This window comes from Taudactylus pleione, unplaced genomic scaffold, assembly GCF_031769625.1.
Source record: "Taudactylus pleione unplaced genomic scaffold, aTauple2 ptg000642l, whole genome shotgun sequence".
NCBI classification, from domain to species: Eukaryota; Metazoa; Chordata; class Amphibia; order Anura; family Myobatrachidae; genus Taudactylus; species Taudactylus pleione.
In genome coordinates this window covers 255,805-280,000 of record NW_028285044.1, presented here as the reverse complement: position 1 = coordinate 280,000, position 24,196 = coordinate 255,805, and the positions used below count along the sequence as shown (strand labels likewise).

At 45.9% G+C, this 24,196-nt stretch overlaps 1 protein-coding gene across 2 annotated transcripts in view; it reads left to right on the top strand.

Annotated features, from left to right (window-relative positions):
• TOM1 (target of myb1 membrane trafficking protein) overlaps window positions 1-24,196 on the top strand; it is a 170,083-nt gene that overhangs the window by 44,701 nt on the left and 101,186 nt on the right. For both annotated transcript variants that reach the window (XM_088455108.1, XM_088455110.1), the window contains exons 2-4: window positions 10,420-10,504; window positions 10,593-10,671; window positions 15,678-15,827. In XM_088455108.1, the coding sequence (XP_088311234.1) occupies window positions 10,420-10,504; window positions 10,593-10,671; window positions 15,678-15,827 (314 nt within the window). The remainder of the gene's footprint in view (window positions 1-10,419; window positions 10,505-10,592; window positions 10,672-15,677; window positions 15,828-24,196) is intronic.

Below are 24,196 nucleotides of genomic sequence, written 5' to 3'. Positions count from 1 at the left end.
ATTATTCGGGTCTCGCGCATGCGCACGACAGAGCCACCTCCGTTGTGCGCATGCGCACTTGGGCAACATCGACCCGCTTGCGAGCTCTCAGCGCTCGCGAGCGGGTCTGAATCAGGCCCTCAGTGCATTCTACGAGGTGAGCAATTTCTGAGTAAGGTTAGACCTGCTGTAATTCTGTGTGAGGGGCCGATGTTACCGATGTATACACAGGACTGCGAGGTCCTACGGATGTGAGAAAGTGGTAGTGGGAGTCTCTATGCTGGCTGAGAGGTTGCAGTCAGTAGCATATTTTCGCAGCGGAGCTGCGTGCATAGTCGCAGCTGCGATTGCAATAGCGATCCATGCTGAATCAGGCCCATAGATTGGAAGCTCCACTGGGGCAAACGAATGGGCAAATATTCTCTGTAAAGAGCTGTGGAATATGTGTGCGCTATATAAATAGCTGGTAATAAATAATATATATTATATAGTGACATGCACCTAATAATATGTAAGAGATTCCAGAACCGACCACATAACTTTCACAGCTTCCATGTCTTATTACATCCCCTCTCACAGTCCACACATAACCTCACACACTGTCTTTCTTTCACATCCTCCTGACATTTAGCCGACATTCCTGTGTGACTGGATCATGCAGCCCACCAAGAAACGCTGCATTCTGGCTGGACCAAAATGCAATATGTAGCACCTATCCTTGTGTATCAATGCCTATTTCCCTGTAGATTGTAAGCTTGCGAGCAGGGCCTCCCTACCTATATATCTGTCTGTTATTACCCTGTTTTGTTCTAAAAATGTTTCCAATTGTAAAGCGCAACAGAATGTGCTGCGCTATATGAGATTGTTAATAAATAAAATAAATAAATAAGAGTGTAAAAGTGGTAACTATGTATATGATGTTGCTTGTACCAAAAAGATGGTCTAAATGGTTTTATAATAATTTCAACAATTGCCTCTCTGAGATAGGTGAGATTATTGTAGCTGTGTTTTCTCCTTGGCATGGTGTTAGCACAAAGCTGGGTTCTGCAGACCAAACTGTTCCTTATTGTGTACAGAGGCACTGGCACTCCTGATGAGCAATAGTAAAGTGCACTTAATCATCAGCGCATGGCTCATATGACTTTATTTCCTGACATGGAATCACATGGATGTGCTCACTTTATCACATGGTTTCTTCATGTAGTGTGTTTGTCACATGAGGTTAGATTGGTTCCTGATTCAGAGGTGGGAACAGTTTAGATTTGGCTGCAACTGGACAATGTGTAGTGTACTGTGCATGCGTCTGAGCCGCACTGCGCATGTGCCGCGAAGGTCCTGCCATGGCAGTTGCAGTATGGATTTGGACGCAGGGTAATTGACGAGCAGCGACCAGTTGGGGGAGGTAACTTGGGCATGTCGCAGCCCATGACTATATCCTCAGACGCACTGTCACTGGCCCCAATGTGTTACTTGCGATGAGTATTCTGAGCATACATAGGGTTGCTCAGAGGTCCAATGATGCGACCGATGTTTCACATGTTCAATTGATACTGCGTCTTCGGATGCAAGCGGCAGATCTGAGAAGCCAGCGGTGGACGTCTCTCTTTACAAAAGACAGCGGCTGTGACATTTGCATTACTACTTAGATCCACTGCTTAAGAAGACGCAGCACTGAACGCGTTTGCGTCCACCTCTGAATCAGACCATTGGTGAGGACACGGGTCTGATAGAGATGGAGGTAAGCCAATATTTGTGCAGTTGAGCGATTATCAGTAAGGTGCGCATCCATCAAGGTACATTACAGTAGTCGCCAAATCTACTTTTTACATGCAGTCAGAGTGCGTTTGTGGGTGGTGATGGGGAGTGGCAGCAAAGAAGGCCTGTGTCTGCGATCCTGTGAAAATGGCTTAGGGGTCTCCGTTCCCGTGGCCATAGGGTTACTCAGAACTGTGATAACCAGATGCTGTGTGTTTGTACATAGATGCTGGGATATGCAAAGCCGCAAGTATGCGGCTGCGACGTTTGCATATTTTCGCACAGCTGCGTACGCAGACACAACAGCGGCGGCACTAGTGTGCAAATCTGAAAGTTAGAGAAAGGCAAGTCAGATGCTTGGTTGCATAGGGAGAGGAGTTGGTAGCAGGAAAAAAGAAGTGATAATGCCAATGTATAGATCATTGGTACGGCCTCATCTAGAATACTGTGTTCAGTCTAGGAGGCCATATCTCCAGAAGGATATAAATACATTAGAGACTGTACAAAGAAGGGCAACTAAAATGGTGCATGGCCTACAGCACAGAACTTACCCGGAAAGACTAAGAGATCTCAATATGTATAGTCTGGAACAGAGAAGGGAAAGGGGGGACATGATAGAAACTTTCAAATACATGAAGGGTTTTAATAAGGTACAGGAGGAAGCATTCTTCAAAAGAAGAGAAGTAGTAAAACACGAGGACATGCACTGAGACTGGAGGGATGTAGGTTCAGAGGAAATTTGAGGAAAAATTACTTCACAGAAAGGGTAGTCGATAAGTGGAATAGCCTCCCATCAGAGGTGGTAGAGGCTAAGCCAATAGAACAATTTAAACATGCTTGGGATAGGCATAAGAATATCCTTACAAGGAACTGAGGATCCCATAGGGTTGAGGTTACCAATAGGTAAAAAAGGGCAAACTAGATGGGCCAAGTGGTTCTTATCTGTCATCAAATTCTATGTTTCTATGAATCAGGCCCAGTGTCTGTCCTGATATGTAGTGGCTTACACAATCTGCTGCTTCTTGGTGAGTGTAAGTAGGAAGTTTAGAGTATGTTACTCATTTGTATTGTGGAATTATCATAGAGGGAGCTGCCATCTTGATTACTCTGCCAATACGTGGCCTGATTCAGATTGTATGCTGTAGCACAGCGCTGAGTCTTTGTACGCAGCGGCTGTGTTGCAATATGCAAAAGCCACAGGATTCGTCGTAAGTAATAAGACGTCCACTGCCGGCTTCTCTGATCCGATGCTGCGTCCGGAGATGCAGCGATTGGATCAACTGTGTGACCCTGGGACATCTGAGTAACCCTCAGGATGTCCGGGAAATCACACTGAGGGGCACAGGCTTAGGTACGACCAGATAATGGGTCACCACGACCCTGCTTTCTGGGTAACGTCATGTTGCCACCTCTTCCATGGTTTAGAAGCATTGGGGCTGCTGCACAGTTGAAAGCAAGTTTTCCTTAGCTGCTCCCATTGTTCATTATATACAGACATTTATTATAAAAACATGCCGGTTGTTTTTGTCCCAGTCTGGATCACATTGTGTAGTGAAGGGTATAAGTAAAGTTATCACCCCAATGCCATTCAGACTGTTAGGGGAATTCTGTAGTATAACAAGAGATGGACGTTTATACAGGTGAGTTTTAGAATCACTCCTTCTGGGTCCAGCTCTCAGAATTCCCCTAATAGTCTGAATCGCATTGGGCTGATGGTTTAATTTACACCCCTCACTAGACATAGTAAATCCAGACTGGGACAAGAACAGCAAACATGTTTTTTGAAAACAACTTTATTAACATCACATATTCAATAGTGATACATTATACTAGCTTTGTATTATAAACCCAGACGTTCAGCTATAACATCATGATTGAAACAAGTTTTCTGCTAAACCTTAAACAGACGGCAGTGTAAGAACTTTACATCTCACTGGGGGGTATATTTACTAAAGTGCGGGTTTTTAGAAGTGGAGATTTTGCCCATAGCAACCATTCAGATTCTAGCTATTATCTTCTAGAAGGAGCTAGATAAATAAGTAAAATCTGATTGGTTGCTCTAGGCAACTTCTCCACTACAAAAAAACCTGCACTTTAGTAAATATACCACTGGTGTCTATTTTGCATTTTATCATGGACTGTCTCACATACTTTAACATAAGGTATATGAATGGCAGGCTTATGCCCAAATTAATTTGACTTGTCATGTACCTCTCCTCTATAACTTCAATATAAATGTAGTTTTGATCTCTGAAACCTTCTTTAATTCACCCTTGCTTCTGACATAATTCTACATGTTTATATTTTAATATTTCACTTTCAGTTTTGATTACTCAGATATTTTAACTAGGAATAAGTTTTAGATACTAATACTTACCGGTTTCCTCTCACACTCCAAAAAAATACTGGTAGGTTAATTGCAGTGGCAGATTTTACCTAGTGGCAGCCCCTCCAGTAAAATCTGTCACTGACTGCACAGGCTACACTGTGACTGGAGGTGGCTTCCCATTGGAAGCGCCACCTGCCAGTCATGCACAGGACAGGCAGTCTCAGGACAGGCAGGTGTCTCCTCCCTCCCTCCCCCTGGGACTGCCAGTCCGGGCTGCAATCAGCCCGGACAGTGTAGGGCTGACTTTCGGGCAGCCCTACACGGCTACACAGGGCTGCAGTCAAGGCAGCCTCCAGAAGCCAATGTTATGCGCATGCACAGCACCACCGCCGCTCATGCGCATACGCCTGCCAGATCCTTTAAAGACCAGACCAGCCAGCAGCAGGTAAGAGGGCAGGAGCTGGTTAATTGGCTCCCAACAAAAATTAACCCTACTGTGTATGGGCCTGATTCAGAGCCGGACGCTATTTGCGGACGGTCGTTCAGGAAAAGGGGGTGGCTATTCAAATGAACCGTTCGCTCTTTGCGGTCTGTTGACGCCTCCATGTCTGAACGAGCGAACAAAACTTGCGGTCGTTTTTTGGATAACTACGCCCCCTGGCCGCTCGCATCCTACGTCATGTCCGCTATTTATTAGATTAATCGAGTACATCGACCAGCGTATGAACTGCTCGCTATTCTTGTGGTTGGTTTTTCTTGCGAGCAGTTCTGACTATAAAATAACCCAGTGACGTGGTCAATGACGCTGCTGTATTAATTATGCACACCCATAAAACGCCCGTTTTGACCTTTAAGCACGCCTGCGTTCGGATCTCCACTCCCCATTTTCAAGCACCTTCCTCTGTTACCACCCACATACGCCTCCTCCTGTCACTCAAAATAGCAGGCATTCGCTATTTAGCGAACAAACGATTTTCGGCCGCACTGACTGGTTCGCGCATGCGTATTAAAATCCGTACGCATGCGCAGTTGGGCAAACATCGCTCGGAACGAACGAGCGGCCACTTACGAGCGGCTCTGAATCAGGCCCTATGTGTGTACATTAACATGTGGTAGGGAATATGAATTGTAAGCTCCACTGGGGCAGTGACTAATGCGAATGGAGAAATATTCTTTGTAAAACGCTCCGGAATATGTGTGTGCTATATAAGTAACTGGTAATAAATAAATAATACTTCCCTTTTCTCTATTGCCCTGATTCAGAGTGGCACGATATGCCGATATCTACACAAGCAGCCAATGTTTTTATCTTCTGTGCATGCGTCAGTCACACAATACATGCGTTCCGATTGTTACTGCACAGAGACGCAGAACATATTTGGACGCTGGATCTGTGGAATTCAGTGGGCGTTCCTGGTAGGACAAAGAAACTGCATCTGCCATAGGTCTGGTGTAAGTTTAATGGTGCGTCCAAGACGCTGCAGATGGGTGTCTCCGTGTTAAGGAAACCGGCAGTGGCATTAGCATCAGACACAGCTGCGTGCAACACTGAATCAAGCCCTATATATGCAACTCAGAGTCAATGTCAAATTAAAAATTCTATGGGTCATATTCAATTACCGGCGATATTATCGCACCTGCGATAATTTATCGCCGATTTTTCATGTAAAAATGGAGAGAACTTTTCTCCATTTTTAAAAATGTGCAAAATCCTTATTTTTGTGTAAAAATTTGGGGATTTCTTACAGAACCCTTTGGACAGCTTCCCTAATGATACTTTTTTCGTAAATTGCGTACTTTGGCGAAAAACGACCGCTAAAATTTCAGACAATTTTTTTTTTTGTTTTTTTCGTGAAAAATGCATTTAATGTATTGGGGCTGGTATTTTGAAGGGACCTAAAGATGCGCCAATAGTTTTACACATTTTACAGACTGGCACAGGCGTTTTTTTTTGTGGTTTTAAAAAACCACCTGCGCCAGCCACGTGCAATGTTTAAAACACTTGGCGCAGCCTTATGGCCCTCCGAAATACGTTAAACGCATTTTTCACGGGAAAAGAAAATAGTACGCAACTTACGAACAGTTTTTTTGCTAAATAATCATTAGGGGGGCTGTCCAAAGGGTTCTGTAAGAAATCCCCACATTTTTACACAAAAATAGGGATTTTGCTAATTTTTTTGCCTGCATTAGGCTGGAGAAAAGTTTACTCCAATTTTTGGGCGAAAAACGACCGTTTTTCGCTGTCGTTGGCGAAATCGTGCGCAAATCGGCTGCTATATCGGATGGCCGATTCGCAAACGCCGTAGAAAAACAGCCGATGTAGCCTCTGATTACGGTCCTATATCTCTATGGAGGGAATCGGTATGTAATGCCGGCGCATCAAATACCAGCAGCAGCGGGTCGAAATCCCGACTGCTAAAGGTAAGTACCCTAACCCTCCCCTCTTCCCCCCCCCCCCTAACCATAACCCCCCCCTTAGTGGTACCCTAACCTCCCCCCTAGTGCCTAACCTTAACCTCCCCCTGTTAGTGCCTAAACCTAACCCCCCTCCCCACATCCTGAACCTAACCCTCCTGGGGGGGTGCCTACCCAGGGGCGTATCTTCGTACTGGCCGGGATGGCACTCGCCAGGGGCACCGGCCGTTGGGGGGGCGCCACCCGGCAGTGCCAGTCCAGAGCCATAACTAGGGTGGTGCGCAGTGGCAGACTGGGCCGCTCTAGCGCCGAGCATTGCCGGCCACCTCCATAGATAGCAAAGGGCCCCAGTGTCCAGCTCACCTGCTGCGTTCCGAGTGACTGTCGGCGGCAGCCGCAGTCACGTCACATGATCTTTGTCCTACAGGGCTACGGAAGCCCTGTAGGTACATGATTAATAGCAAGGCATTGGCAATCTGTGATACGGCCGCCCTGCCGCGCATAGGCGGCCGTATCACACTGGGGATGGCACGAGGAGGGATGCCTGGACTCACTAGCAAAGTGCCGGCTCCCCCGCAGTGACAGGAGCCGGGTGCTGCATTACGTGCAGCACTCGGCTCCTAGCACAGTGAGGGAGCCGGCACTTCACACAGGCTGGTGCCCGAGGCCAGCCTGCATCTCCCACGCCCCCTCTGTGAAAAAAATCCCCGGGTGTTCGGGGCTGGCTGCTATACCACGCCCTACCGCGAGGCCACGACCCCTGTTTACCCGGCGCACGCAGTGCAAGGCTACAATGGCCCACTGCATCGGGTGCACTGCAAAGACAGGTAGGGTCGCCACTTCCTGGATTCCAGCTTGCTTGTGTGCACATCAAGCAGGGAGGGGAGGGAATTGGGGTGCAGGCGTGTCAGTGAGTTAAGTATATATATGAGGGTGCCCGTGTCACCCAGGAAGCCCCCCCCCTTAATCTTAGTGGTGGTATAAATGGGAGCCTCATTCTTCATATGAGGCTCCCATAATTAGTTATTTTAAAGTAAAGAAGTGGCCCTCCAAGGGAGGCGCCAGTCCCTTACTCTGCCAGGGGCTCTCGGACCCCTAGATACACCCCTGTGCCTAACCCTAGCCCCCCTAGTGGTACCTAACTCTAACCCCCCCTTTTCCTACCCTAACCCTCCCGGGGGGGGTGCCTAACCCTAAGTCCCCCCCGAGGTCCCTAAAGCTTACCCTCCCCCCCGCGGCTAGACGCTAAGGCGCCCGGCTTACCTTCGTTCGGTAAGTCGGGCTTTAGTAGTGGGGCAAATGATGGGTGTCAGGATTTCCACGCCTATCTTTTGTCCCATGTCGGATGTGGGTGTCGGGGTATCCTGACCGCATCCCCTATGGAGAACTATATATGTGTATTGTTTTATCCATTTTGTGTATTTTGGTAATTATTGAAAGATGGCAGAATCTCCTAACCAGAGGCCATTATTATCCTATATTGTTTAGGGCATATTCAGTATTACTGGTCTGATTACTCAATGACTGCAAAATCTCAACAGTTTAAACAGTCTTCCTTATTTTTCTTCCTCTTTCCTCTATGCTGTTACATGTTCTGTATTCACTATGTATTTGCTTCCATTTGCAAACTGAAGGCCGATAAACACACTAAAATCACCTGAGTCACTGACAAAAGTGCAAAGATTTGTGGTCACTTTAACTTATCTGGATCTAGACGTTCTATATGCAAATTTCATATCAGAGCCATGTATTCCTATTGTATCTAGCTTGTTCCTGATGTTTTTAAAGGAAAAATGATCTAGTTCCTGCTGTAAATATAGTCTGTAGGCATTTTAGAAGCTCTTGGAAATCTATAGACAATGGGAGAACGTTTCAGTTTTTGATCGATTCAGTTTACTAACCGCATTTATTTATTTATTTTTTATTATCAGTTATTTATATAGCGCACACATATTCCCGCAGCGCTTTTCAGAGAATATTTGACACTGGTCGCTACTAAGAGCTTCACCATTGTCTATGTGGTCTTACATGTTTATTTATAAGGTGTCACAAGTTCTGCAGCAGCAGAATAATTAAACATGATAAAACCTAAACATGAATGTACAAGTATCAGAATAGGGTGTAGGGAGGGGGAGGTTAGGTTCAGGCATCGGGGAGGAAGGGTTAGGGTAGGGAGAGGGGGAAAGTTAGGATACCTACCAACAGGTGTCTGTATCCTAACCATGTCGGGATGCCGGTTTCAGGATTCTGACCGCCAGCGCCCCATACCTAGCGTTACCGCTAAAGGAAGAAAGGAGCACTCCTGCGTGTGCAGAAAAGGAGTTGTGGTCATGAGGAAAGGGGGCGTGATTAGAAGACGTGCCCCCTTTTAAATATATAAACATAGAATTTGACGGCAGATAAGAACCACTTAGCCCATCTAGTCTGCCCTAGTTAATCACTCTTCGAGCCGTGCCCGGCACTTACAGACATGTCAGGCTGCCCCAAGCTCTCCTGTCTCTGTGAATAGATGCTGGGCGCATGCACCCGGCATCTGTTAACTGGTGGTGATCGCATGTTGTTTAACGGGGTGTCGCCAAAAGGGCAGGGTGCATTCTACCCTTTTGAAATCGGATAGGGTGCGGCGCCCCGTTAAAACAGCCTAGCAGGAACGCTATGTACCCATCCCATATGTGATTGCTGAGTAAGATTTTGACTTGCCCACGTCCTATACCATTACCTGTTGGTGCTCCCAGCTTTCAGGTGCTAGACTGAGTTTCTGGTATCAGGCTTGCATTCCAATCGTTCTAGTGGCACTTGTATACCTTGTGTTTGCAGAGCAGGGTTGATTAACATAAGACTGTTTCATGAAGTGTTATTCACACTGGTAAGGATGCCGTGCACGCTAGTTGATGGCAATCCCACTGCTGTATGAAAGGAAGGGAACTGCAAATCACTGGAAATGTAGACACAAAGTGCTGACGTGCAGGGTGGGAAATAAGTTACATATTTACACATTGACATTGGAGTAAACCTCATTTAGTAAAATAAATGCTTGATCCTCTTCAATCCTGACCTAGACATAAGGCCAGACTGCGCCCTTCAAAGTGCTTTTAACTATTTTATTCAAATGTCTAGTTATGTCTGCCAAGGAACTGAACTTACTATGGAATGTGACCATGGCGGCTGGGCATTGCGGATCTGGATCTGTATTATAGAGAGTTGCTCACATAGCTCAAATGATGATGTTTCCGGGTGGCAGATAACAATTTTATATAGAGACTTGTGCTGCTTCCTCTTATTTGTATCCCTGCATCCTATAGCCCCAGATTATACCATGGGTAGGCAACCTGCGGCACTCCAGGTGCTGAGAAAATACACATCCCAGCATGCCCTGCCATGGTATTGCTGTTAGGGAATGCTAGAATGTGTAGTGCTACAGCATCTGGAGTCCCATAGGTTGCCTACCACTGGGTTATACTATCCTTACACTGTCTCTTTGCATGCTGAATTCCTGGCATAGTATTACAATTGCCTAATGCTTAATATCCTTTGTTGGAAAGCGGACTTCTCTTTGGTAGCAGTTTTCACCGACCAATATGTCTATGCCCAGATGGTTGAGGTGTGAGTTTTTTACACATTTTATAAAGAAGAAAAAAAAAACTACTGTTAATAAAATATGTACTTATACATGTACTAGCTATTAGTTACAGGAACCTTGCAGTGTTATTATACCGTGCAACTTCTAATTTTGGGAAAAGTATCCACCAGGAATTGGAAAAGTATTTTGTTCAATAGAAGGAACTAGAGAATGATAAATATTGTTTAAAGTACTTTTTTGGCTGGGGGGGTGGTACATTATTTTTAACTAAAACTTGAAAATTAACTTTTTACACTTGTTTCTTGGGAAAGCGGATACAAAGGACAATTGTTTTACATTTTCCTTGCTTTGAATCTTACAGAGAAAGCTACAGATGGGTCCCTGCGCTCTGAAGATTGGGCGTTAAACATGGAGATCTGTGATATTATCAATGAGACTGAAGAAGGGTAATGATCCTAAACTCTGTAGAAGATATTGTACTTTCTCACATCCTTTGCTGGTAAACGTCTCTCAAATTCTCATTTCCTTTTACAGCCCTAAAGATGCCATAAGAGCTCTGAAAAAGAGGATTGTGGGAAATAAGAACTTCCAGGAGGTGATGCTGGCCTTAACGGTGAGTAAGTGGAACAGACTATATAATCTTGTATGTGCAACTTGTAAAATTCTAGGAATAATTTTGCATCGGTGAAACAGTGTCGTTTTCAGGATAAATATGCACTGCTAATGTTACGTCCTAAATGGTCTGTGCCTGATATTTGTAATCTGGTTTACATAGAGAAGCCAGACTAGGTGAAAAAATTATTATGTATCAATAATTGTGTATAGACTTCAGTGAATGGGTAGACTGAACATAACATTTGCTATCGGGTCACTGCTGTTTGACTTGCAATGTGCAGTGGATGTGCCTAACCAAAGTTATATTAAAGGTGTTTTATATTTAAGATATTATTACATCCTTCCCCAGTAATAGTACTTTGCCCACCATTGCACTGTTTAGCAGGATCTTGGCACTAGCATATAGCCAGGACCTTTGATCAGGGGAAATATGACCCAGCAGCCCTAAGGCTTTCTGTGGAAGCCTCGTCAATCTCTCCTGCTAGAGGGAATCTAGCAGCGTCAAAGGTGGTCTGTAGGGGTCTCAGCTATATGTGAGCTCTGGGGTAATCTAATCTGGAAGGGAGACATATAACAAGACTATTCAAAGTGGATAATGTACTTTGGGCCTGATTCAGAGGCGCTCGCAAAAAGCGAGCACTCGCTCTGAATCAGGGCGGGCGCTGTTTTTTTTTTTAGGAGCGGCCTCCTGTCCATTCGCATAGCTGTGGGTGACCACCCACAGCTATAGCGAGCGGCCATGACCATTGCGACCATCGGGCTTGAGACAAGACCCTTGTGGTAGGGTCTCGTTCATCGCAAGCCCCAGAGAGCTTTCGGCTCTAACAGAGCCGGATGCTCTCCACTGACATCACTCGTGATGTCAGTGTGGCCGCCCCCAAACGGCAAGCGTTCCCTCGGGAACGCCTCCGTTTGGGCAGCCACCGCCCAGCCCACCCACCAAACGGGGCGAGCTGTCACTCAACATCGACAGCTCGTCCCCTTTGGTGCGAGACCCGGAGCGACGGATTGCCCGTCGCTAGCCGGATCTCGCGCATGCGCACGACGGAGCCGGCTCCGTCACACGCATGTGCTGTGTGTATACCCTTATTATGAATGCACATCATTCTTCTAATTTACTGAGTCTTAAACAAAAGTGGGAGGTGGAAGTTGGCCCTATGAGCGACGAACACTGGTCTTTAGCCCTAAATGTTTCAAGAGAATCCACGGCAGCTGTTTGGTATCAACTAATTCAATTATTTATATTACATAGCACTTAAATTACCCCAACACGTCTTTTTAAAATTGGGAGTCGTTCTAATGATACTTGCCCCAAATGTGGAAACCCCAAGCTCATTTTTGGCATCTACTTTGGTCATGCCCCACAATACTCAATTTTTGGGAAGCAGTGATTGGAGTGATTGCTTCATCTAATACTGTATACCTCAATCTATTCTTACTCCGTTAGTTTGTACCCTAGGTACCTTGGCTGAGGAAAGTTTTGATAAGTATACTAGACAATATATTCTTAATTTATGCACCTTAGCCAAGGTCTGTATTGCAAGGTCCTGGATGGCTGATACAGGTCCTGAGTTTCGTGTGTGGATAGCTTTAGTTAATACTACAATACCTCATGAGAAGAATTTATATATTACTTGTAAGGCCGAATATATGGCAGAGATGGTTACAGTCTGAAGATGTTGAGTTCTCACTAGATCAGAATGAGACCTAGGGGTATATTTACTAAAGTGAGATTTTTTAGAAGTGGAGATGTTGCCCATAGCAACCAATCAGATTCTAGCTATTATCTTCTAGAAGGTGCTAGTTAAATGGTAAGTAGAACCTGATTGGTTGCTATGGGTAACATCTCCACTTCTAAAAACTCTCAGTTTAGTCTATATACCCCCTAGACTGTAAAGGCGATATCTGCTTCTCGTTCTGGAAGTTTAAACAAATTGTCATTCTTGTGCTGATGATTAGCCCTGGTTGTCCAATGTATATGATGATTGATGGTTTGCGACAATGCCGTGTCTTACTTTGTCCAGCTGCTTTAATTTGTGTTTTACTTACAGTTCTATTACATTTTCTGTATACGATACTGTCGAGATTATTTAGCAGCGATGTTACTATCCTTTCTTTTCTTTTTGTTCTATTGTTGTCTTATGTACAAAAATGATTTATAAATTTAGTGCTGTATATATCTGACTTGTATACTATTCATATGCTGTGTGATTTTATGCATGTGCGTTTAGTTTTGTTTATTATTTTTGTTGTTTTTGTTTTTTATTATTGTTTATAATACAAAAAAGTTCAATAAAAATAACTATTTAAAAAAAAAAAAGACTATTCAAAGTGAAAAATTCCTTTTAATAAGGGACACAGGGGGGTCATTCAGACCCGCTCGCGAGCGCAGGACGCTTGCAAGCGGGTCGATGTTCCCCCAATGCGCATGCGCACGACAGAGGGAGCTCCGTCGTGCGCATGCGCGAGACCCGAATAACGATGGCCAAGCCGTCGTTATGGGTCTCGCACTAAAGGGGGCGTGCTGTCGATGGTGACTGACAGCACGCCCCCTTTAGTGGGCGTGCCGGGGGCGTGGTTGCCAGACGGAGGCGTTCCCATGGGAATGCCTACCGTCTGAGTCCGGCCCCACTGACATCACTATGATGTCAGTTGGAGTGATTTTGGCTTTGATAGAGCCAAAATCACTCCAGGGCTTGCGGCAACGAGACCCTACCGAAGGGTCTCGTCGCAAGCCCGATGGTCGCGATGGTCTTGACCATCGCGACCATCTTTTTGGCCGCTCGTATATGTTGTGGGTGGTCACCCACAGCTATACGAGCGGCCAGGAGGCCGCTCCATTTTAAGGTAGGAGGGCACTGATTCAGAGCGAACGCTCTGGTCAGAGCGTCCGGCTCTGAATCAGGCCCACAGCTCTAGACCTCCTTACACGATATTGGCCCAAATAAATTTGGCTGGTTGAGTCTGGTGCTGGCTACTGGAAATACGGGGGAACCCCACACCATTTTCCCTCCGTTTTTCCAGTACCAGGATGGGCTCAAAGGACCAGGAATTGTTATGCTTTGGTGGTATGATGACCCTACGGCAATTTTTTTCTACTTTTCTTTTTTTTTTTTTTACACTTTACATACACAAGCACTGGACAGACCTGACGGAGCTGTGCAGTGCCTCAACAAAACACACAGCTCACAGGTGCTTCTATTGATTTTTCTGTACTGCTCTGTGTGTTTCAAAATTACAATTCTTCGTAAATCCGTGAGTTGTATTCCTCTCTATGGAAAGTACCCGCCTGTTGGTTTGATATTCTATTGACTTCTATTTGCATACTTGGTAGTCTATTTCTGTGCTGGATTGTGTTTTTGCACTCGTGTTTGCCATTAATATATCTCTGAGGTGCATAATCAAGGGTAACTTGCATGGGAATGCAATCTAAACACTATTTTTTGTTAATTTACCCTGATGTGTCTACTGCGAACAACTACAACTGGGGTTTTTAATGTCTGCCTCATTATCTATTCAAACTGATTAAAAGATTGAATAAATCTGGATGTGCTGAGCCTACATCATAACTTGTTCATACTCCTCAATATATCTCAATTCCGATTGAACTGGGTTGTACACTGTTTGGCTGATTACTGTATGTATGTAACAAAGTTCACTATAAAACTGCTGGTGTAAACTACTTGTATAATAAATGTGACTATGGGGCCTGTTTATTGACTTGGGAAAATCCCTTTCTCTGGAGGACTGGAGAACAGACTTTTCTCAACTTTCTCAATTTAGAACAGTTCACCTCCTAGGCCAGAGGTTATCAAACTCTGGGCCTGATTCAGAGCCGCTCGTAAGCGGGCGCTCGTTCGCTCTGAGCGATGTTCGCACAACTGCGCATGCATATGGGTCGTAATGCGCATGCGCAAAACAGTCATTGCGGTCGGAAATCGTGCGCTCGTAAAACAGCGGGGGCTGCTAATTTGATTGACAGAATGTACCGTTTGTGGGTGGTAACGGGAAGGTGCTTGAAAACGGGGGAGTGGAGATCCGAACGCAGGCGTGCCTAACGGTCAAAAGGGCGTTTAATGGGAGTGCATAATTAGTAAAGGAGCGTCATCAACCACGTCACTTGGTTTTCTTTTAGCCTGAACTGCTCTCAGTGATAGGGTGAAGAAAATCCTACCACAAGCACTGCGAGCAGTTCAGATGCCTTTCGATGTTCCCGATTAATCTAATAAATACCGGAGATGACGTGTGATGCGAACGGCAAAGGGGCGTCTTTACAAAATAGCGAGCGCATTTTTCGGACGCTCGCTCAGACATAGAGGCGTCAACACACCGCAAAGAGCGAGCGCTCAATTTAAATATCCGGCCCCTTTTTTAGAACGACCGTCTGCAAATAGCGTCCGGCTCTGAATCAGGCCCTCTGTCATAATGGCACCCTAATAGTCAAGGTTTTAAGGATATTCATGCTTGATCACAAGTGACTTAATTACTACCTTAGTCAATTTGATTTAACCACCTGTGCTCCACCATTGATATCACTAAAATCTGATCTGTTGGGGTTTCTTGAGGACCGCGGTTCGGAACCTCTGTCCTAGACCTCTTAGGGAACGGAGGCTTACCGTAATTTAGTAAGTGACAAAAAACCCCTGCTTTTTTGTCACTGTGTAATGACATCTTAAGATGGCATTACCCTGTACTCTTCTTTCGGGGATTTGCAAAGTCAGGTTTTGGAAGATCCCCTTTGGGTTAAAGCTCAATGAGCAACCTGTAGAAAGTCCTCGTTGGTGGCTTTGAGCTGCCAGCATGGAGGAGAAAACTGTCGCATAGTAGCGAAGTTTTCGCTAGCGCTCTGAATGGAGCTCTGGGTTGATGATTGGTGCAACTAAATTTGTATGGCCACATAACCAGCGATACAAATAATTAGTTACCGCAAGTTTTATGTCTTATTGGTTGTCTCTAGATCTGGCTGCAGAACTAACCTACCTACTTCATTAATCTGTCTCCCAGGCACTAGAAACTTGTGTGAAGAATTGTGGTCACCGATTTCACGTATTGGTAGCAAGCCAGGAATTTGTTGAAGGGGTGCTCGTAAGGACAATCCTCCCCAAAAACAACCCACCTGCTATAGTTCATGACAAAGTGCTTAATTTGATACAGGTAAGGATGTATATTATGTTGTAGTTTCTTGACTAGACTTTTGTGAGTAGTATTTGAAGGCTGCAGGTTTTGTGTAAAAGCTACATGTTGGGTTTTATTTCAGAAATGGTAACCGTTCCTCCAAGATCATATTGGCAGACCTTATAATGTTAATAGGTGTCAACAATGTGTGATGTAGGTTAGTCCACATTGCAGATTACTTAACCAGGGGTTGGCTTATTAACAAGTAGAAAGCAGGTGCAGAGTAACACAGGGTTAAACAATATGCAGCAGGTGCACAATGCAGTATCTCCAGGTGCAGCCAGGAACGTATGGGGTTAATGCCAGTTGGTGTAGCACACTCTGGAATGCATATACTTCAGTTGGGGCAATATATATATAATATATAGTTAGCGGTGGTGACTAAATGGGTCTTGACTCTTGTATATGGTCTCCGTTGTAAGGACACGCTCAGGGGCACGTCATTCACTATGCAGGACAGAGGAGAGAAGAACACACTGAGAACTGGGCATGAACAGTGGCACACTTGGGGCGGAATTCAATTCTTTTCATCCCCTATCGCGCCCGACGGAGCTATTCTATTCTTGCTCCTGTCGGGCGCGATCAGCTGCCAAGCGCTACATTTCAGCTCGCAGCCCCTGGGGGATGAGAGCTGAAATGTGCGAAAAGTGACATGTTTGGGCGCCCAAATATCACTTTTCGCGATTGCGCCCAGTACTTTGGTCTGGGTTAGCCGTTTTACCACTTTGGGTGCGATCAGCGTGAAACGCTGGCACAATTGAATAGCGATCTCCTGTCACTTTAGACGGGAGATGCGCGAAATCAATTGAATTCCGCCCTTGGACAGAATTGGAGGTTGTACCCGGACGACTGAGAAGACTGAGCAGAAAGCACTCTTCCAACACCCTTTCCTCACTCTGATTACATAATAATATTAACGTTCCACATTTTGGACGTTTCACCTGTGACCAAAAACACAGGGTGTTATGTAAAAAGAACAGAACAACACAAATGTATTCCAGTTCGCATTTTTATAGAAAGGCATTTAGTACTTGCAATGTTAGACGTTTGGTTAACATATCAGCAAGGACCCTGACTAAGGTGCTATCTACCAGCTCTCTAATGAAATGGTGTCTTATGGCAATGTGCGTAAGTCTACCATGATGATTGGTGCTAGAAGACAAGTCTATTGCACCTTTGTTGTCACACGCAATGCTGACAGTGTCATTTGCACTAAGAAGACCTAACTCACTGAGCGGTTTATACAGTGTATCAAGGAGTAAAAAGCGTGGAGGAGTGGATCAGTGGAGAAGTTGCCCATAGCAAGCAATCATCTTTGAAGTAGCATTCATCAAGTACAGTCTATAAAATAATAGGTAGGAGCTGATTGGTTGTTATGGGTAACGTCTCCACTGGTCCACTTCTACGCTTTTCACTGCTTGATGCATAAACCACAAAGTCTTCTAAAGTCACAACGCCTCCTTGGCTGTTTCTGTGAGAGCAATATACTGGATAAGGCTGTTTCCTGCTTGCCCAGCTGATGGCTGCGTCTGCCAAAGCAAATAGGTATCCGGTGTAGGAACACCTTTTGTGTTCATCCCATCCCCAATCAGCATCACAGAATTCTTGTAACTCCAAATTTCCATTTTTTTCATGAACTTTAGCTTTTAAGGAGCTTGTACCTTTTTAAGTATCTGAGGATGCGTTTAACAGCTGTTCAGTGTTCTCTTCCAGGATTGATAGCAAATTGGCTAAAACAACTAACAGCATGTGTGATGTCTGGATGTCTGCCAATGCTTGCATACATTAAAGTTCTAATGGCACTCTGATAAGGAACTTTTCTAATTTTCTCTATCTCTGTTGGACACATACAGTAGCTTTTGAGAATTCATGCTTTGGTCAATTGGTGTGCTGGCTGGTTTAGCACCTGTCATTCCAAATTTGTTGAGCATTGCCTCAATGTAGCCTTGTTGGTCTATAGTTGCAGTAACAGCATTCAGATTTTGTATGATCCTCAGACCTAGCAATTGTGCTGACCCAAGGTCTTTGAGTCTGTACTAGTCACTGAGCGACAACTTGACATTGGCTATATGGCTTTCTTGTCCTGCAAGCAATAGATCATCTACATATACAACTATGATGAACAAGCTTTTTCCTCTGCATGTGTAATACAGTGATCAGTCTTTGAACAAAGTTCATCTCTAGCAGTGCACTGTCTAGCTTGATGTACTAGCAGCAGCAACTTTGTTTTAGCTCATACAATGATTTATGTAAAATATTAACTTTTCCCTCTGGGAATGTACACAATAGTAGTTGCTCAAATCAATTTATAGGTCCATTACAGGTGCATGTAAGGGATGGGTTAATCTAGACTAGAAAAAAACTGCAAAAAAACCATTCCCCAAGCACACTGCATATAAGGCCAGCATAAAGGGATTTACATCCTACCTGGTAATAGCATTACAGAGATTTCGGTTGCATTATATTTGAAAATCTATGGTAAGCCACCAGGCCATGGCAAGAAGTCTCTGCTACATGATAATAGCACCTACTTTGGGTCATATATTTCTGTATTTATAAATTGAGAACTAAATTACCTGGAAGCACCCTAAGATCCTCCAATATGGCAATACAAGGATCCGCATACTCTCCAACTACTGATCCAATCCATGCCCAAAGGACAATGCACAGAATATAAATTGTTCAAATCAATTTTATAAGCCATCTGGAAATTACTCAACGTTGTAATGTTCTGGGGGTTCCATGTGAATTTCTTCCAATAGCGCACCGTTCAGGAAGGCCTTCATCAAAGTCTAGCTGGTATAGCAGTCAATCATGCGCAATAGATATAGCAACACACATATGTAATGTACTGTACCTTGCAACAGGCGAGAAGATCTCATCATAGTCAATGCTGGATTTCTGAGTGTAACCCTTGGCAACAAGTCAGGCTGTGTAGCGAACAAGACTTCTGTCTATGTTTAATTTCTTGCAGAAGACACACTTGTTTTTGACTGTTTTGCAGTCACTCAACCTGTCCACAATGGTACATGTCATTGTCATTTAAAGCTGTAAGCTCTTTATCTATGGTTGCTGCTATTTCCAAGTTGGAGAAAGGACCTCTGTGACGTAGACACCACGTGACCGCTGCAGGAGGCTGGACCGCTCCTGCGTTACCATCCACTAGGGCATAGAGGGGGAATATATATTTGTGGCGAGCGCAGCGAGCCACCATGCCCGAAGCGTGGCGAGCATAGCGAGCCCGCAAGGGGCCACTTTTGGTTCCCCGTTACCATCCCCGCCCCTCCCCCTTTCAGGCCGAGTCACGTGGGCGTGACGTCACAGGGCCATCAGCCCTGTACAGTCTAGACCTAACCCTTTTTCTATGGCTTGTTTCCACTCTTCCCATTCGCTGTTTAACTTTGCTTCTTGTAGGGTTTTAGGTTCACAGCAGACAGTCTGCAATTTCCTCACTTTATCTTTTAGGTGGTTTTCCTTTTTTGCTTCTAATAGAGCTCCTGCTCTGTGGTTGATCACTTGTATTTACAGTTTCAGTCTCTGATACAGTTCCAGCTGTGGGTATATCCAGCTTCACAAGTTTTTGTGGTGTTACAATATCCTGCTTTTCTTTGATTGAAGTGGTCTTTTGAAACACTGCATCTCTTGGCTGAGTTTTTGTTATTAATGTCCTACAATCTGTATCCTTTGCTTTGTTGTATACACATAACAGTACGTGCTCTTTCGACAATTGTTCTGTGCTTTCACTCACACCGTTCTGTTCTGTAGGCAATTGTCAGTTGGTGTTAAATATTATTCCTCTTGAGAAAAGTAGCAAAATCATTGTTTTTATATTCTCCACCATTGTTAAACCTTATTTTGAGGCCTGATTGAGTTTCTACTAGATTGTTGTATTCCACAATTTTACTCGTAACTTGACTTTTATTTTCAGAAAGTATACATGCATCATCTTCCATTGGTCTGCATACGTTTGTGTGCACTAATTCCAATGGTACTTTTGCTCTGGATGCTGACTTAGGAACGGGGCAACATGTTTGCTTACCCTGCACGGAACTTTCACACTCTAGTATCCTTGTGTTGTTTACTTACATCCTTGTCGCCATGCCATCTAGAAGCCTCTGTACATTGATGTACCTGTACCTTGCAACAGGCGGGAAGATCTCATCATAGTCAATGCTGGATTTCTGAGTTTCACCCTTGGCAACAAGTCAGGCTGTGTAGCGAACAAGACTTCTGTCTATGTTTAATTTCTTGCAGAAGACTAACTTGTTTTTGACTGTGTTGCGGTCACTCGACCTGTCCACAATGGTCCATGTGTGTCATTTATAGCTGTAAGCTCTTTATCTATGGCTGATTTCCACTCTTCCCATTCGCTGCTTAACTTTGCTTCTTGTAGGGTTTTAGGTTTTCCTATGCCATATCTCCATGTAAAGAGTTTGAAGCTGCCATCAACCCTCTTCATTGTCCAGGAAATACAGTTGTTGGCGTGGGGTTGCCATTGCAAAAACAGTCTCTTTATTGTACACAACACACTGTCCCTCTGTGAATTGGACCTTTTATCCCTACTTCTCTTGTACCCTTCTGACAATCAGATTGGTTCCTAGATCTGGCACAAATAACACATCTTATATGCCTGAGACAACTGTCTCACGTTTAATTCTTAAGTGTACAGTAATTGTCCCTACTTTTGTGACATTTGGGACTTTGTCATCAATTCCCTTGACGTTTACAGGTTCACCTGTCTTCTGTGACAGGTTTTGTGGTGACTGTCTGCTACAATTAACGCTGATTCATTCATTCTATCACACTTCAATAATGAAGTACCACTTGGCTCACTTGCTGTGCATTCTGAGGCCATATGTCATTTTGTGACACTTGAAGCACTTGTACTTTGACTTTTTTGGGTTTTATGCCCCTTGACAGCATAGTAGAATTCTTATTTTCGGTATTTAAAGCTCCGTGCTCTTAAAACTGCAGCAGCTTGCCCCCTACAATCTCAGTTGATAGCTTTGTAGTGCAAGACTCCAAAGCCACTACTAGGAAGTCATACTCTGGTGTAAGGTTTTGCAGCGCCATTGTAACCTTCTTTTCGTCTACTTTGATGTCAATTACTGAGAGATTGACATAATTGCATCTATCTATTTATTCATATTCTTGCACGCACTCAGCATTGTGCCATATATAGTATGCCTCAGATTAAGGGGGGTGGGGTGGACTGCGAAAGTGATCTCGCTATTGTCACATATTGCAGCGACGCATGGTGCCGTCACAGGGGCTGGGCTTACCCTGCACTGCAGAAACAAAAATCTGCAGTGCAGGGCCCCCCATCTAACCCATACTAGCACCTAGTGACATACTGCTACCATTGTTTGAAAGAGAAGAGCCCACATAGAAGTTATTGACTGACTGGTGGTCCGCATGATCGCAAAATAGTAACACCCTACACTGCGAGTGTGCAGAATGTGCCCTGCGTAATCTCACGCAGCCCCTTCGATGCCTTTGCCTGAGGCATTTAATAGGCGGTGCGGGGTCGGACAATGTTCCCGGAAATGGGGTCGGGTCCGCTCTGTTTTCTGGGAGTGGTGAGGCCAGGGACTGCGTCGGTGGACGCAGTATTCTGGCCTCGCAAGCCGGCTGGAGGTTAACTCAGCTGGTTGGCGGCCCAGCACCATCCAGATGGTGATCCCAGCCTGCGACCTCGGTCGCAGTGCTGGGATCGCGACTGTAGCAGGGGGGTGTTATACACCTCCTGTTGCATTTGCATATTTACAAGAACAGAATTGCAAATCTGACTGCTTGCACTGCTGAATCACCCCCTTTGTGTCCACCCACATCCTCTCAAGAATGTAAGCTCTCACAAATAGGTCCCTCTCGTCTTGTGTTTATGTAAATTTTGTTGTATGTAATATCCCCTATCTAATAATGATAATAATAATCCACAATATGCAAATTGAGAATAAGTAGCATCACCCACTGGTAACTGTATAAAGTAATACATTAGGATGTAATACACTAGCAGTGTTTCTCATGTGTTCGTGTATGAAGCATGTTTCTACATCGGGGTCCATAGGGTATCCACAGGATACCTTGGGGTATAGGTGATGACGTCAGGCATCGGGCACCATAGAGTTAAGTTTTCAGCCTCCCAGGATGCACTAGGGTCCCCCTCCTATACCTCGCCCCCGAGCCAAGGCATCTCAGTTTCGTTGGTGCCTGGCTCGGAGTCGGAGCACCTGTTTAGAGGGGGGCTAAGGATTGCCCCTGAAGTTTTCTTCAAGGCAGCTGTGGGCTGCACATCTGGAAGTACAGCATGGATAGTCACTACTGACGTCCATGCTGTCTCCCCTACACCCGCCGGTACCAGAACGCCGGTACTGATACGGGGATGCTGGCAAGCATCTGTGGTCACGGCTAGCGGCCGGATTCAAGGGGCAGCAGGTAAGCAGCGGGGATCCCGATGTGGGTCCCTCCTGAGCACATGGTCCACAGTCCCCAGGCAGGGGGCTCTCTGGGGACTGGCTGCAGCGTGGAGCCAGGTAACTAACCTGCGCTTCCACTACCCCCCTGGGACAGCGGGCCGCAGCTGAGCGGCAAGCGCTGCGGCGTCCCAGGGGTTAATTGCATGCCAGGGGAGCGCGCCTTCCCTGTACACAGTCGGCGCCTCCCCCACTGCACACAGCCCTCTCTGTGCTGCCGATTGGCCCTGTGGCAGCGCTCCTCCCCCAGGCCGGCCTCCTCTCTGCTCCTCGGTGGCCATCTTTGTATGGTGAACGCTGCTGGAGCTGCTGACGGTGGCATCGCGGTCTGGGTCCCCCGGCATACCTCTCCTCCGTTGAAACAGGTCTGTGTATGCAGCACTGTGTCCTACCAGGCTCTGTGTCTGCGTAGTTGAGGAACAGCGCTGATAGTGCAGGGATTAATTTCTTCTGCATTGTATGTGACTTCTGCTAGCGTCTGCTGCCTGTACTTTCACTTTCTGCTGTCAGCCATTTTACTGTCCCTGCTCTTCCTCTGCTAAAGCCCTTGCGGTGCAGTGATTGCAGGGTGGTTCTCCCACCAGTATCAGTGAGAGGGGTCACATACTTACCATAATGTCTGAGAGTGAATTTCCTCTCCAGCGTATGTGTACTAAGTGCAATGTACCGATAGTGGAGGGGGAGGGTAACACGGAGGGGCTATGTCGGCAGTGTTATTTCTTGGCGCGGCCAATTACTGTCATGGCTTCGGTACAGGAACCTCCCTGGGCTTGTTTCGCTAAAGCGCTTACAACCCTAGTGAGCCAGTTAGCTCCGCCACCTGCGTTTTCACAGATGGGATTGTCCCAGCAGTCAGCGGTGTCGTCACCCATGCAGGGGTTCCCGAGACAACTGGTGGTACCCCACAGTCTCCCTATTTCTCTTTCATCCACTAGGGGACACTGGAGGTGCTTACGCTGGGGTATAGAGGCATGGATAACTGGAGCCGGCACTTTAAATAATTTAGAAGTGTGAAGCTCCTCCCCTTCTATGCCCCATCAGCCCTCAGTTTAGAAAGTGTGCCTCATGGAGCTGGTCACAATCTGCTGTGATCCAGCAGCACATAAATGTTTATTATTTTCTTTTATTTAGGTTTATTTATTTTGTACACTTTTTACACTATATTAGGTACCCTTCGCCACCTCTCTAAAGGTGGGGTCCGGGTACCTGGCGCCCTGTCCTTATAGAAGGCAGGAAGGAGTGCACAGCGCTTATATGAAAAGCACTGACAGCTCCTTACCGCCACAGCACATTCTCAACATGGAAGAAGAGAAGTGCTGAAGCTGCAGAGAGACTCCATCGGGGACCACGCAGTGAGTAATCACCTGCGCATCCCTCGGCTCCCAGCCCCGCCGCTGCCCAGCGGTTTTACATAATTAGAATGCTGGGCAGCTAATGCAGAGCACTATGCTCTCCCTCTCCCGCTGATAAGCGGCTTTCCCTCTCCCCGCTGTTCAGTAGCGCGGGGCAGGGGATAAGTGCGCTACAGGCGCGACCAGGCGCCTGCTCTCCCTCCTACTCGCTGAGCTCTCCCTCTCCCCGCTGTTCAGTAGTGCGGGGCAGGGGATAAGTGCGCTAAAGGCGCAAACAGGCGCCTGCTCTCCCTCCTCCCGCCCGGCTCTCCCTCTCCCCGCGGTTACAGTAGCGCGGGGCAGGGGATAAGTGCGCTACAAGCGCGACCAGGCTACCCTCCGGGCTCTCCCTCTCCCCGCTGTTACACACGGGGCAGCTGACAGGCACCTGCTCTCCCTCCTTCCGCCCGGCTCTCCCTCTCCCCGCTGTTACACGCGGGGCAGAGAGGCGGTAAAATGGTCCGCTGTACACGCGGTATGGTGC